General features: G+C 36.9%; 1 protein-coding gene across 1 annotated transcript in view; it reads left to right on the plus strand.

The window, feature by feature from the left end:
- The window catches only part of IFI35 (interferon induced protein 35), a 240,233-nt gene continuing 226,080 nt past the window's right edge, over positions 1-14,153 (plus strand). The window contains exons 1-4 of the mRNA XM_058183217.1: positions 1-42; positions 7,141-7,168; positions 8,632-8,760; positions 9,070-9,228. Coding sequence (XP_058039200.1) covers positions 7,154-7,168; positions 8,632-8,760; positions 9,070-9,228 — 303 coding nt within the window. The 5' untranslated portion in view covers positions 1-42; positions 7,141-7,153. The remainder of the gene's footprint in view (positions 43-7,140; positions 7,169-8,631; positions 8,761-9,069; positions 9,229-14,153) is intronic.

Below are 14,153 nucleotides of genomic sequence, written 5' to 3' on the forward strand. Positions count from 1 at the left end.
GTGGAAGCGAACTTCGAGAAGCGAGCGCCACGAATTTTGGAGGTAAACGGTTTGGGGACGGGCTAAGAACCAAGTAGTTACTTTCTTCCCTAAAATTGCGAAGATCTACAAAAATCACGCTTTTCTTTTAATAGAGAATTGCGTTCTGTGATCGCGACAATGTTACCCACTCCTCCAGTCATGGCAAGCCTCCGGGAAAGCTTGTTCTCTTGTTCTTAGGTCAGAAGAGATTGGGAAAGAAAGATGCTGTAAGCAGTTTAGTCCGGTGGGGAGGTGTGGGGTGGGGACTGTCATTGGTGCTGTCTGAGCTTGATTGTCCTAGAAGTGCTGCTCAAAAGGCAAGTGAACTTACTTTCTTTGTTTTTTCCTTATGTTTTTTCCATTTATGACTGTATGACTGTAACCTTGTTGCTTTATCTTTACGATTTATATAGACTGTTTCCTAATATGATTTGATTGCTTATTGTACCCTATGACTATCATTAAGTGTTGTACCTTAATTCTATCTATCTATCTATCTATCTATCTATCTATCTATCTATCTATCTATCTATCTATCTATCTATCTATCTATCTATCTATCTATCTTCTTATAAACATATTGTAAATGTACATTCTCTTATTCATAGTTGATCACACATATACATGTATTTTCTAAAGAAAGAAAAAGGAAAAAAGAAATTTTTAATTACATGCGGGGGTGCTCTTCTACCCTTTCTTTTCCCTCATTTTACAACAAACCTCCTTCTCCTTCTCCTTTCTTTCCCTTCCCTACCTTCTTCTTTCCTCCCCTACTTCCTTCTTTCCTCCTCTCCTTCCTCTTCCCTACTTCCCCTTCCTTTCCCCCACTCCTCCATTCTTCTCCCCCTTTCTAACCCTCTCTCCTACTCTTTCCCCTTATCCTTTCTTCCACTCTTTTTCCTTTTCTTCCATTTCCTCTCTATCCTTCTTCTTTCCTATTTTACCCTCTACTCTTCCTTTGTTGTCCAATATTTCCCCTATTTGGTATCTGAGCAGCCCCAATTTTCTATTAATATATACTTTCTTTTCAGTTTTCTTTCAGTTTTACCCATTACACATCTATCACCATAATTGTACATTTATATAATGACATTCTTTCTTTCCCCATATCTCCCTTTTCCATTTACACTGGTATCATCTGAGTTTCTATTTCCTTTTGTCTTCTCTCTCATTTACCTTTACCTTGTCTGATTTATTAATCTGACATTTTTTATTCATATTTCTTTTCTAACTATACATAGAACTACCATTAAGTGTTGTACCTTATGATTCTTGATGAATGTATCTTGTCTTTTTATGTACACTGAGAGTATATACACCAAGACAAATTCCTTGTGTGGCCAATAAAGAATTCTATTCTATTCCTTGAAGATGTTTCGCTTCTCATCCAAGAAGCTTCTTCAGTTCGCTTCTCTTCTTAAATGAGAAGCGAAATGTCTTCAAGGAAAAAACACAGAAAGTCCAGTTGCCTTTTGAAAAACATCTTTAGGACAACCATGACCTGAATGACTGTGAATCTCTATAGACATCTTGAACTTGGTTGTTTTGTTGCCGTTGTTTCATTATCCTGTTGGAAAAAATGTCCATCTGGGTTCAGTTCCAAGTGGGGAAAAAGACACTGGAAACATAGAGACTGCTTGGAAAGATGGTTTCTGTTGCTAGATGGGTCCTATTGTGTTGCAGATGATGGTCCATTGACAAAGGTGGGGAGAATGAGTTTCTGCCTCTGGCCCATTGACAAAGGTGGGGGGAGGCAGGAAGCTTCAGGGAGCTGCTTTGTCCTTAAAACATGTTTCTCCATTTCTCATCCAGGGAAATATAATTTTCTGCCCTTTTTAATATTTTCTAAAATATTTCATTCTTCTAGGAGAGGGGTGGGTACTAACTTTCTACAATCCAAAGTAGGTAACATCATCAGTGGTAGCTGTGAAGAAATTACCCAATTTAAGTAATGAAACATCAACAAACAACAACAAAGCTAGTGGAGGAGACAGTATCCCAGCTGAGCTTTTCAAAATCTTAAAAGACGATGCAGGAAAAATGCTACACCCAATCTGCCAGCAAATTTGGAAAACTCAGCAATGGCCACAGGATTAGAAAAGGCCACTCTACATTCCCATTCCAAAGAAAGGCAATGCCAAAGAATGTTCAAACTATCGCACCATTGCACTCATTTCACATGCTAGTAAGATTATGCTTAAAATCCTACAAGCTAGGCTCCAGCAGTATGTGGATTAAAAACTACCAGAAGTACAGGCAGGATTTCGTAGAGGCAGAGGAACTAGAGATCAAATTGCCAACATATGCTGGATCATGGAGAAAGCTAGGGAGTTCCAGAAAAACATCTACTTCTGCTTCATTGACTATGCTAAAGCCTTTGATTGTCTGGATCACAACAAATTGTGGCCAGTTCTCAAACAGATGGAAGTACCAGACCATCTTATTTGTCTCTTGAGAAGCCAGTATGTAGGTAAAGAAGCAACAGTGAGAACTGGACATAGAACCATGGTTCAAAATTGGGAAAGGAGTCCGGCGAGGCTGTATACCATCTGTATAAAAAGGTAAAGGTTCCCCTCGTACATAGGTGCTAGTTGTAGCTGACTCTAGGGGGCGATGCTCATCTCCATTTCAAAGCCAAAGATCCAGCACTGTCCAAAGATGTCTCCGTGGTCATGTGGCCGACATGACTCAATGCCAAAGGCGCATGGAACGCTGTTACCTTCCCATCAAAGGTGGTCCCTATTTTTTCTACTTGCATTTTTACGTGCTTTCAAAACTGCTAGGTTGGCAGAAGCTGAGACAAGTAACGGGACCTCACTCCATTACATGGCAGCACTAGGGATTCGAACCACTGAGCTGCCGACCTTTCGATCAACAAGCTCAACGTCCTAGCCCCTGAGCCACCGCGTCTGTATACTGTATCTGTATACTGTCTATTTAACTTATATGCAGAGTACATCATGAGAAAGGCAGGGCTAGATAAATCAAAAATTGGAATTAAGATTGCCGGGAGAAATATCAACAACCTCAGATATGCAGATGATACCACTCTAATGGCAGAAAGCGAAGAGGAACTAAAGAACCTCTTGATGCGGGTGAAGGAGGAGAGTGCAAAAGTTGGCTTGAAACTCAACATTAAGAAAACTAAAATCATGGCATCCAGCCTTCTCAATTCCTGGCAGATAGATGGGGAAGAAATGGAGGTAGTGACAGATTTTATTTTCCTGGGTTCCAAGATCACCGCAGATGGGGACTGTGGCCAAGAAATTAAAAGACGCTTGCTCCTGGGGACGAAAGCTATGGCAAATCTAGACAGCGTACTAAAAAGCAGAGACATCACCCTGCCAACAAAAGTACGTATAGTCAAGGCTATGGTTTTCCCAGTTGCAATGTATGGCTGTGAAGGTTGGACCATAAGAAAGGCTGAGCGCCAAAGAATCGAGACCTTTGAACTCTGGTGCTGCAGAAGACTCCTGCGAGTCCCTTGGACTGCAAGGCGAACAAACAAGTCAGTCCTAGAAGAGATCAACCCTGACTGCTCTTTAGAAGGCCAGATCCTGAAGATGAAACTGAAATACTTTGGCCACCTAATGAGAAGGAACAACTCACTGGTGAAGAGCCTAATGCTGGGAAAGATTGAGGGCAAAAGAAGAAAGGGACGACAGAGAATGAGGTGGCTGGATGGAGTCACTGAAGCAGTAGGCATGAGTTTAAATGGACTCCAGAGGATGGTAGAGGACAGGAAGGCCTGGAGGAACATTGTCCATGGGGTCGCGATGGGTCGGACACGACTTCGCAACTAACTACAAAAAAGTAATGAAAAGTCGGCAAGAAACCAACCAAGCTCAGACAGCATCAAGAACCCCTCATTTCAACCCTGAGCTACAAATTCTCTCCTTTGTGCATTTCATCCTCTGGAACAGGCTTGATTGTGGTGTGATATTAGGATGCCAGTTCACAAGCCCTGGAACTTAGCTCCTTTTTATGAGGAAGGAAAGGGGAGAGGTTCACATTTGAGTTGGGACGTTTTTTCTCTTGCCCAAGGCAAGGATGAATATTCCAGGGCAAAAAGCTTGCTAATCTGAGGTGTTGTTTTTTTTAATGCTCATTTTTAGCTAGCCTGCAAGGCATGGATTATTGGAATTGCAGGACAACAATTAATAGACTGTTTACTAACTGTTGGGTTCAGAGTTTCCAGAGTTGCTGGGTTTCTAACTCAGATTTAGGTTTTTCACTCCCTGGCTGAATTTCTAGATTTTAAGAACTGTTTTTAAAGATTTTCTAAATCTTACATTATACTGTATATGTTATTAAATAAACGAAATGATTTAAATTAATTTATTGTATTTTTGGTCATCTGTGGGTTTTGTGTTGAAACTTGGTTTATTGAGCCTGAAATCTCCTTTTAAGACCTCCTGTTCCAATTTTGATAAGTAGGTAAAAATAATTAAATTTAAAACTGATTTATTCTCTCTCTCTCTGTGTGTGTGTGTGTGTGTCTGTGTGTCCGTGTGTGTGTGTGTGTGTGTGTAGAATCTGGAGTTATTTGAGCGCAAGACCTTGAGTTATTTTTTAGGAAACCCTGCTGGCAACCTTAGTTGTTTTAGGTCTTTAGATGATATGTTTTCATACACCGATCTCTCAGATGAGACAAAAGTATGATCAGGGGCAATTGGGCACTGTCCAGTCCCTATCTTTAGCAGCTGCTTGAGAAGAGATCATTCCTCAAAGACCAACAGATAATGTCACTGTGTTTGGGAGTCTTATTTGCCACAGGGGATACTTTTTCTTCCTTCCATTCTAGGATATGTTGACTTATCTCCATTCACCCCTGCTGCAGTAGATAGCAATACCATTGACATCAGTGGTTTCATAACTGCAGATATGTTTTGTGCTCTCTGGGTACAACAAGCTAGCTTAAGAAGAAAACAAATAATACAAAAAAAGTGCTAGTTTCTCATCTACCTGAAGAACAAATTCTACCTCAAGATGTTGCTAGTGCAGAACTTGAAAGAATCTTTGCCAATACTCATCGACTGAGAGACCAGCCTTGGAAGGAATAAGGCAACTAGAGAGGATGACATAGCAATCAGACATACAAATTGAATGGAATGTTCAGACTAACAATTGGAGGACAGCTGATAAACTACCTCAACAGTTAGATTTCATACACCATTTGTCCCAAACTCTGAATGATCACAGACAAAGTAAGAGCACTATATCCAGTTCTGTTAATTGTGATCTCTTTTGCCATGAGAGGTAAAATTATTAAACTTGACAGGATAATAGCAGGTTGCACACTTGCGGATATTTCAGGCATCTAGTTGATGATAATTTTCTTTTTGCTTTTTTAAAAAAGTTGACTGATGTACATACTAACTTCTGCTAAAAGGCTCAGAGTAGTTCTAAAAAAACAGCATACTCAGGATTAACATTGCTAGATACTATTATTAGAGCTATACATGGACATCCTGACTTCTCTTGGTCTCTCATTATCAGATTATACTAAAATGAATGAGACAGTGCCTTGAGAGCTATAAGAAATAATAATTATACTTTAGTTATTTTAGAAATTTAACACAAGTAAGATCCACTCTCTACAAAATTTGGCCTGGATGTGTTGGAGATTGCTGAATAGAATAGAATAGAATAGAATAGAATAGAATAGAATAGAATGGAATGGAATGGAATGGAATGGAATGGAATGGAATGGAATGGAATGGAATAGAATTTTTTATTGGCCAAGTGTGATTGGATACACAAGGAATTTGTCTTAATATATATGCTCTCAGTGTACATAAAAGAAAAGAAAAGAAAAGATATGTTGATCAAGAATCATAAGGTACAACACTTAATGATAGTCATAGGGTACAAATAAGCAATCAGGAAACAATATCAATATAAATTGTAAGGATACAAGCAACAAAGTTACAGTCATGGAAGGGGATGGGGGATGGGAACGATGAGAAGATTAATAGTAGTGCAGATGTAGTACATAGTTTGACAGTGTTGAGGGAATTATTTGTTTAGCAGAGTGTTGGTGTTCAGGAAAAAAACGTTCTTGTGTCTAGTTGCTCTGGTACGCAGTGCTCTATAGAGTCGTTTTGAGGGTAGGAGTTGAAATAGTTTATGTCCAGGATGTGAGGGATCTGTAAATATTTTCATGGCCCTCTTCCTAATTCGTGCAGTATACAGGTCCTCAATGGAAGGCAGGTTGGTAGCAATTTTTTTTCTGCAGTTCTAATTATCCTCTGAAGTCTGTGTCTTTCTTGTTGGGTTGCAGAACCAAACCAGACAATTATACAGGTGCAGATGACAGACACACTAATTCCTCTGTAAAACTGGATCAGCAGCTCCTTGGGCAATTTGAGCTTTCTGAGTTGGTGCAGAAAGAACATTCTTTGTTGTGCTTTTTTGATGATGTTTTTGATGTTAGCTGTCCATTTTAGATCTTGCAATAAGGTAGAATCTAGAAATTTGAAGGTGTCTACTGTTGATACTGTGTTGTCTAGTATTGCAAGAAGTGGTAGTATGGGAGGATTTCTCCTATAGTCCACTACCATTTGTACAGTTTTGAGTGTATTCAGTTCCAGATTCTTTTTCTTACTGTTTTATTATGGAGGGGATTTCTTTTTCTTTTTGCCACAGCTTTTTCTTTTTTAAAATGTATTTTTGTATTGGGTTTTTAATATTAGTTTTATCTATTTAATAAAATTGTTAATAAAACTATTAGGAAAAATATGTGATTTAGCTCATCCAGTTATTGCATGAATCTAGTCCCAGAGATTTGTAAAGCATGCCCATTAAATTCCTGGAAAGTGCAAGCCAAATCAGCTTACTCAGCAATGTATAGTTAACTAGCGTTAGCATGATGTCTGAACTCAAACAATACTGTGGTTTTAGACTTACTAAAACTGAAAAATGGGGAGAAAGAAGAAGGGATATTGATAACCAAAAAGTCTTCCAGTGGTTAAAAAGTGGGGATTTTAATTCATAAACTATTTCTTATGGTCCCTTGAAACAGATTAAATTGTGCAAAAGTTGCATATAGTTGAGAATGACTTGAGATATTCCCTCATGAATATACCCTAAATTCCATCCTTCAATTTTTTTTTCCAGGATTATCACCACAATGGATTTAACTACGGTAAGCACTATTGAAAATCAGAGTTTGTGTGTGTGTGTGTGTGTGCGTGAACACACATATATATGAGCAACTTCTGCTTTTACAGGAAGAGGGCAGTTTGTTTATCTTAAAATTATTCATATATTATGTTTTAGCAGAGGCCTATATGTCTATTTATACTGCTATTCCTATCTATCTATCTATCTATCTATCTATCTATCTATCTATCTATCTATCTATCTATCTATCTATCTATCTATCTATCCATCCTAAGGGTAGTCAACCTTTTTATACCTACGGCCCAGTTTTGTATCTCTGTTAGTAGTAAAATTTTCTAACTGCCCACCGGTTCCACAGTAATGGTGATTTATAAAGTAGGTTTTGTGGAGCTGGCTACCAGCTCTGCTTTTCTGTTAAAGCTGGGTGGTCTGGGGGGAGATGGGCGAGCTATTCTGGGACAAGGCTCTTTTTTTTGCGACATTTAGTTTCACTTACGTAACGTGAACTAAACTTATGCGTGGGCAATACAAATAGTATATCTTCAGAAATTTAAATTCCACGGGGAATTTTATGAAAACCTAATGAAAATGTTTTTAAATAATGCTATGAAATTTTTTTAAAAAGTCAATTAAATTAAAAAAAAAGGAAAGTGCTTCAGTATCGGACAAAATCCTTACTGCCCACTATGAAAACTGGAACGCCCACTAGTGGGCGGTAGGAACCAGGTTGACTACCACTGATCTATCCAATCTATGCTAGGAAGACAAATACCACCTGAAGGGGTGAGAAGGGAATTCCTCAATCTTGGGTCCTTTACCAGAGGCCTGGGAGTTTAAATGTTCTGCATAGCACTGTATTTTAATTGTTCTTGGCATGGTATTCTTCTGGACAGAAAGCTCTGATATTGTGCTGGGATCTGTTGGAGCCATTCCAGCACAGGAATCACAGCATTGAGTGCTCCTACCAGCTCTGGCACCACTTTGGTCTTTATGCTCTAATTCCCACTTGGCCCTGGTACTTCTCCAGCTTCTTATATTCATTTTTTCCTGAAGTTGCTGTCAATTGGCACCACTAACCAGTATCACTTGGTAGTGCCAAGTGATTGATTAATTATAGATTTTTAATAAGATTTTTAATAAGGTTAAAACTTGGAAGACATTCATATTAGGGATCATGGCTTATATGGAAATCTGCAAAATATCTGTAAATGATGATGTGTTGGGAACAATTGTCATAAAACAATCATTGATTGTGCTTGAAGAAAAGAATTGGGTTATTTGTTTGTTTGTTTCCTTTATGACCATGAGAGGTGGAATATAATTTATTCATAGTGGAATTGGCTTATGGAACGCGTACATTTTATGTTATTATAAATGAAGGCTTTCTCCCTATCCTTTAAATTTTCTTAAGTTATGCTTCCACATGATGGGAAATCTCAGCTCTCTTGCCCATTCCTTTGTGGTTACCTTCATATTTCTTTGTAGGAAGAAGGCTGTGAAGCATCTTTTGGTCCACAGGAGTCCTTCATCCACTTGGGTAGTGACAGCTTTGTTGCAAACAGACCTTGGAAGATGACAAAGGACCAAATCTTAAATGAGATTAAGAGATGCCAGGTATTTTATTTGGAAAAGAGGATTATCTTTAGTGGTTCAGATGAAATATGTGGGTGTTCAGTCATTCCTCAGAAACCCTTATCTACACTCCTACCTATAGTTCAAGTTCGAGTGCTTGGTAACAATTGAGGTTCACTAGGCATGACCCATCATTAATATTGCATCATTGATTCCTGTTGTTGAATCAGGAATATATGGTACTGTTGTTCTTAATAGATTTTTTTTAGCCTTCCATTTAAATTAACTTTGTCTCAGTTTAAGCATAGGAGAAAATTTCTGATTGCCCTTTGGTTGTCTTTTCAACTTCAGGATATGTTGAAAACTTGTGAAGGAGATTGTTTATCCTTGAAGGCAAACACAAGGGCAAATGAGCAGGACTTGGTCAAATTCCAAGAAGAATATGAGCTTCTCAATCAAAATCTTCTTGAAGCTGAAAATGAGGCCCAGGCCCAGGAAGCCTCTTTCCAGGTATGATCATTTTAAAACCAGAATTACATATAACCTTCCTGTAAATTTAGATTTTTAGAATTTAGATTTAGAAACTTTTAATGGAAGAACATGTTGACTGCATCATTATATTACTTCTGATTGCCTGTAGAAATCTCCGGGAAATGAAGATGAGGCCCACTACAGTGACTCTAATGTGCCACATTTTAAAAATAGACACTCTGTTTTTAATTTGAAATAAACATTTTGACAATGCTTGAAAGAAGTTAGATGTTGTAAATTTTATGCTTACATTGTTTCAGTTAAGCCTTATATTGCCTGTTTTACATAATTTCTTTCTTTTTGCAACCACTGGATGAATAAATTTGAAGTGGAAACTTCTAAGAATTTTATCTTCTCATCTGCAGAATTTTTCTTAAGAACTTTGGCCCAAATTAGAATTTTCCCCAGTTATTGCCATTGCACATTGCAAGCTTTTGCTTGCAGGCACTTGGGTAAAATCCAATAAGATGAACTGTGCATTCCATGCCATTTCTGGTAGCTGGATATTCCAGTTGGAATATATTAGACGTCACAATTTCTAATGTAGAAATGAAACTGTGCAGCCTTGTACCAAAGAAGATGTGCCACCTTCTGTTTAATAGCAGAAAAGTTTGATCAACCTCATATTCTGAATATCTGAATATTCTGTATCAGTCTGTGTTTAATCACTTGCCTGTGTGTTTAATCACTTGCCTGAAAAAAGTAAAGTTCTACATTTAGGTAAAAAACCCCAAAATGCACAGGTATCGTATATGTGATACCTTGCTCAGTAGTAGTACCTGTGAGAGGGATCTTGGAGTCCCAGTGGATAACCATTTAGATATGAGCCAGCAGTGTGCAGAGCTGCTAAAAAAGCCAACACAGTTCTGGGCTGCATAAACAGAGGGATAGATTCAAGATCACGTGAAGTGTTAATACCATTTTATAAGGCCTTGGTAAGGCCACACTTGGAATATTGCATCCAGTTTTGGTCGCCACGATGTAAAAAAGATGTTGAGACTCTAGAAAGAGTGCAGAGAAGAGCAACAAAGATGATTAGGGGACTGGAAGCTAAAACATATGAAGAATGGTTGCAGGAACTGGGTATGTCTAGTTTAATAAAAAGAAGGACTAGGGAGACATGATAGCAGTGTTCCAATTTATTTATTTATTTATTTAATTTTGTCATAACAATATACACAATCATAACAAGCATAACACAAAAGATTATATAATATATAAACATATATATGAGGAGAAATAAGGTAATATAAGCATATATATATATATATATAGGGGAAGAAACAATAGGACAGGAACAGTAGGCACATTTGTGCTCTTATGTACGCCCCTTAGAATCCTCTTAGGAATGTGGTGAGGTCAACAGTGGATAGATTTTTAATAAAACTTTTGGGGTTATGAGAAGAGACCACAAAGTCAGGTAATGCATTCCAAACATAGATAATTCTGTTACAGAAATCATGTTTTCTGCAATCTAAACTGGTGCAGTTGACATTAAGTTTAAATCTGTTGGTAGCTCTTGTGTTATTGTAGTTGAAACTGAAGTAGTCATTGGCAGGAAGGACATTATAACGGATGATTCTATGAGCTAAATATCTCAGGGGTTGCCACAAAGAAGAGGGAGTCGGGCTGTTCTCCAAAGCACCTGAGGATAGAACAAGAAGCAATGGGTAGAAACTGATCAAGGAAAGAAGCAACTTAGAACTAAGGAGAAATTTCCTGACAGTTAGAACAATTAATAAGTGGAATGACTTGCCTGCAGAAGTTGTGAATGCTCCAACACTGGAAATTTTTAAGAAAATGTTGGATAACCATCTGAGATGGTGTAGGGTTTCCTGCCTGGGCAGGGGGTTGGACTAGAAGGCCTCCAAGATCCCTTCCAACTCTGTTGTTATATTGTTATATTGTTATATTGTTTATTCATGGTTTGTTCAACCATGGTTTAAAGGACTCAATAAGCCAATAAAGGACACAATTAAATTTGCAAAATTTGAACTGAAATGTACTTGGTTAATATTTTTTTTGTAAAAAGTTTTTTTTATTTTTTTTTAAACAGACAAACATACAATATATAATCATTCAGTGTATTATCTGAGTACATATTTAGTGTCCTCTTCTTACACCTCCAATATTTATCATATATCATAACATATTATCATTTAATTTATTGTAACATTTCTTTAAAAAATTTCCAGTGTTGGGGCATTTACAACTTCTGCAGGCAAGTTGTTCCACTGATTAATTGTTCTAACTGTCAGGAAATTTCTCCTTAGTTCTAGGTTGTTTCTCTCCTTGATTAGTTTCCACCCATTGTTTCTTGTTCTACCCTCAGGTGCTTTGGAGAATAGTTTGACTCCCTCTTCTTTGTGGTAGCCCCTGAGATATTGGAACACAGCTATCATGTCTCCCCTAGTCCTTCTTTTTGTTAAATTAGACATACCCAGTTCCTGCAACCGTTCTTCATATGTTTTATCCTCCAGTCCCCTAATCATCTTTGTTGCTCTTCTCTGCACTCTTTCTAGAGTCTCAACATCTTTTTTACATCGTGGCGACCAAAACTGGATGCAATATTCCAAGTGTGGCCTTACCAAGGCATTATAAAGTGGTACTAACACTTCACGTGATCTTGATTCTATCCCTCTGTTTATGCAGCCCAGAACTGTGTTGGCTTTTTTAACAGCTGCTGCACACTGCTGGCTCATATCGAAATGGTTATCCACTAGGATTCCAAGATCCCTCTCACAGGTACTACTATTGAGCAAGGTACCGCATATACGGTACTGGTGCATTTTGTTTTTTTGGCCTAAATGTAGAACCTTACTTTTTTCACTGTTGAATTTCATTTTGTTAGATAGCGCCCCAATGTTCTAGTCTGTCAAGATCTTTCTGTATCTTGAGCCTATCTTCTGGAGTGTTGGTTATTCCTGCCAGCTTGGTGTCATCTGCAAATTTTATGAGTTCCCCATCTATCCCCTGGTCCAAGTCATTGATGAAGATGTTGAAGAGTACTGGGCCTAAAACAGAGCCTTGGGGTACTCCACTGCATACTTCCCATATTTCTCCCACATTTCTTGCTTTTATATCAATACATTTATATTTCTCCTTTCTCTTCTTTCTTCTTCATTCCTTTCATTACAACATTAGCCTATATATAAATCTTCTCTAATTATTGATAAAATTGCTCCCATACCTTAAAATTCCTTCTTTTTCTTTAATTGTCAAAGTTGATCTATTCATTTCTGCACATTCCAATATTTTCTTAATTACTTCTCCCTCTGTAGGGACTTTCTCTGCATCTTTGATTAAATGCTATTCTCGCTGCACTTATTACATGTATAATCAAACATATATTTTCTTTACGCAATTTGTTTGATAAGATACCCAGTAGGAACAGTTCAGGTTTCAAATCTCTAAGTTGTTGTACCATTTCTTCTAACCATGTTCTAATTTTAACCCAGTAATTTCTGGCTTCTGGACACGTCCACTACATATAATAATACGATCCTGGAGTCTGATGGCATTTCTAACATTTTGCTGATTTATCTTTAAACATTTTTGCCAGTTTTTCAGGTGGCATGTGCCATCTATAAAACATTTTATATGTTATGGACATTGTTAATTTATAATTCCTTTCCCATAGCTGCTGCCATTTATCTAATTTAATTGTATATCCAAAAAATTTTCCACACTATCATTGTTTTTTTAACCTGTTCTTCTTTTAATTTAATACTAAGTAGATGTATATTTTTTAAATTATTTTTTCATCTTATCCAGCTCTGTCATTTCGAAGTAGAAACCATATTGTTTAGCATCTTTGTCATATCTTGTTTGTATTTGCATATGAGTATACCAATCCATCTCAATCCCTTGTTCTTCTATTTCTTGCTTCCTTTTCAATTCTGCCTTATCTATTAACATATCCTTGTATTTAAGAATATTTCCCATATTAATAATATTTGGATGCATCAACGCTTCCATTGTTGATAACCATGTTAGTATTTTCAAATAATATTCATCTCTAATCTTCTCCCACACTAGTAGTAATGTATTTCTTACATAATGTCTTTGAAAGTGAGTATGCATCTTGCTTTTGCCATACCATAAAAAGGCATGCCATCCCAATTGTAAGTCATGTCCTTCCAAAATTAGAAATCTTGTATTTCTTAATTCAATCCACTCTTTCATTCATGTCAATGCTGCTGCCTCTTTTAACGTTACACATCTTGAAGTTAGTTGTATTCCCAAGCATCTTATCTTCTTCACAATTTGAATACCCAATTTTCCCATTAGGTCTCTTTTCTGTTTTTCTGTGATATTTTTCACCAATATTGTTGTTTTTTCTTTGTTTATTTTCTTTCTTTTTAATTTTTATTATTATTTTATTATGACATATAATATGACAAACAAATAACATACAACATATAAATATATCCAATTTTTTAAACAACATTTCTTAATGGTCTTCTTTCCTTTTTGTACCTTACTCCCCATATCTCATTTACTGTTTTATTTTCTTCATTGTACCTTTTTCTTTATTTACCTTGTATTTTCTAACACTAATAGCTTTACTTTTATACAATTATATATATATTATATATATATATATATATATATATATATATATATATATATATATATATATATATATATATATATATAAAATATTATAATATAATATTATATATATGTGTGTGTGTGTGTGTGTGTGTGTGTGTGTATTTAGGTCTTTGGTTATTTGGGTTTTCTCCGCGTAAAATTGGAAGTGTCTTGGCGGCGTTTGGCGAAGTCTCATTCGTCATCTTCAGGCTTCAGCTTCTGGGAGCAATGTGCATTGCTCCCAGAAGCACGGCTGAAGCCTGAAGATGACGAATGAGACTTCGTCAAACGCCGCCAAGACACTTCCA

This window comes from Ahaetulla prasina, chromosome 4, assembly GCF_028640845.1.
Source record: "Ahaetulla prasina isolate Xishuangbanna chromosome 4, ASM2864084v1, whole genome shotgun sequence".
Lineage (NCBI taxonomy): Eukaryota > Metazoa > Chordata > Lepidosauria > Squamata > Colubridae > Ahaetulla > Ahaetulla prasina.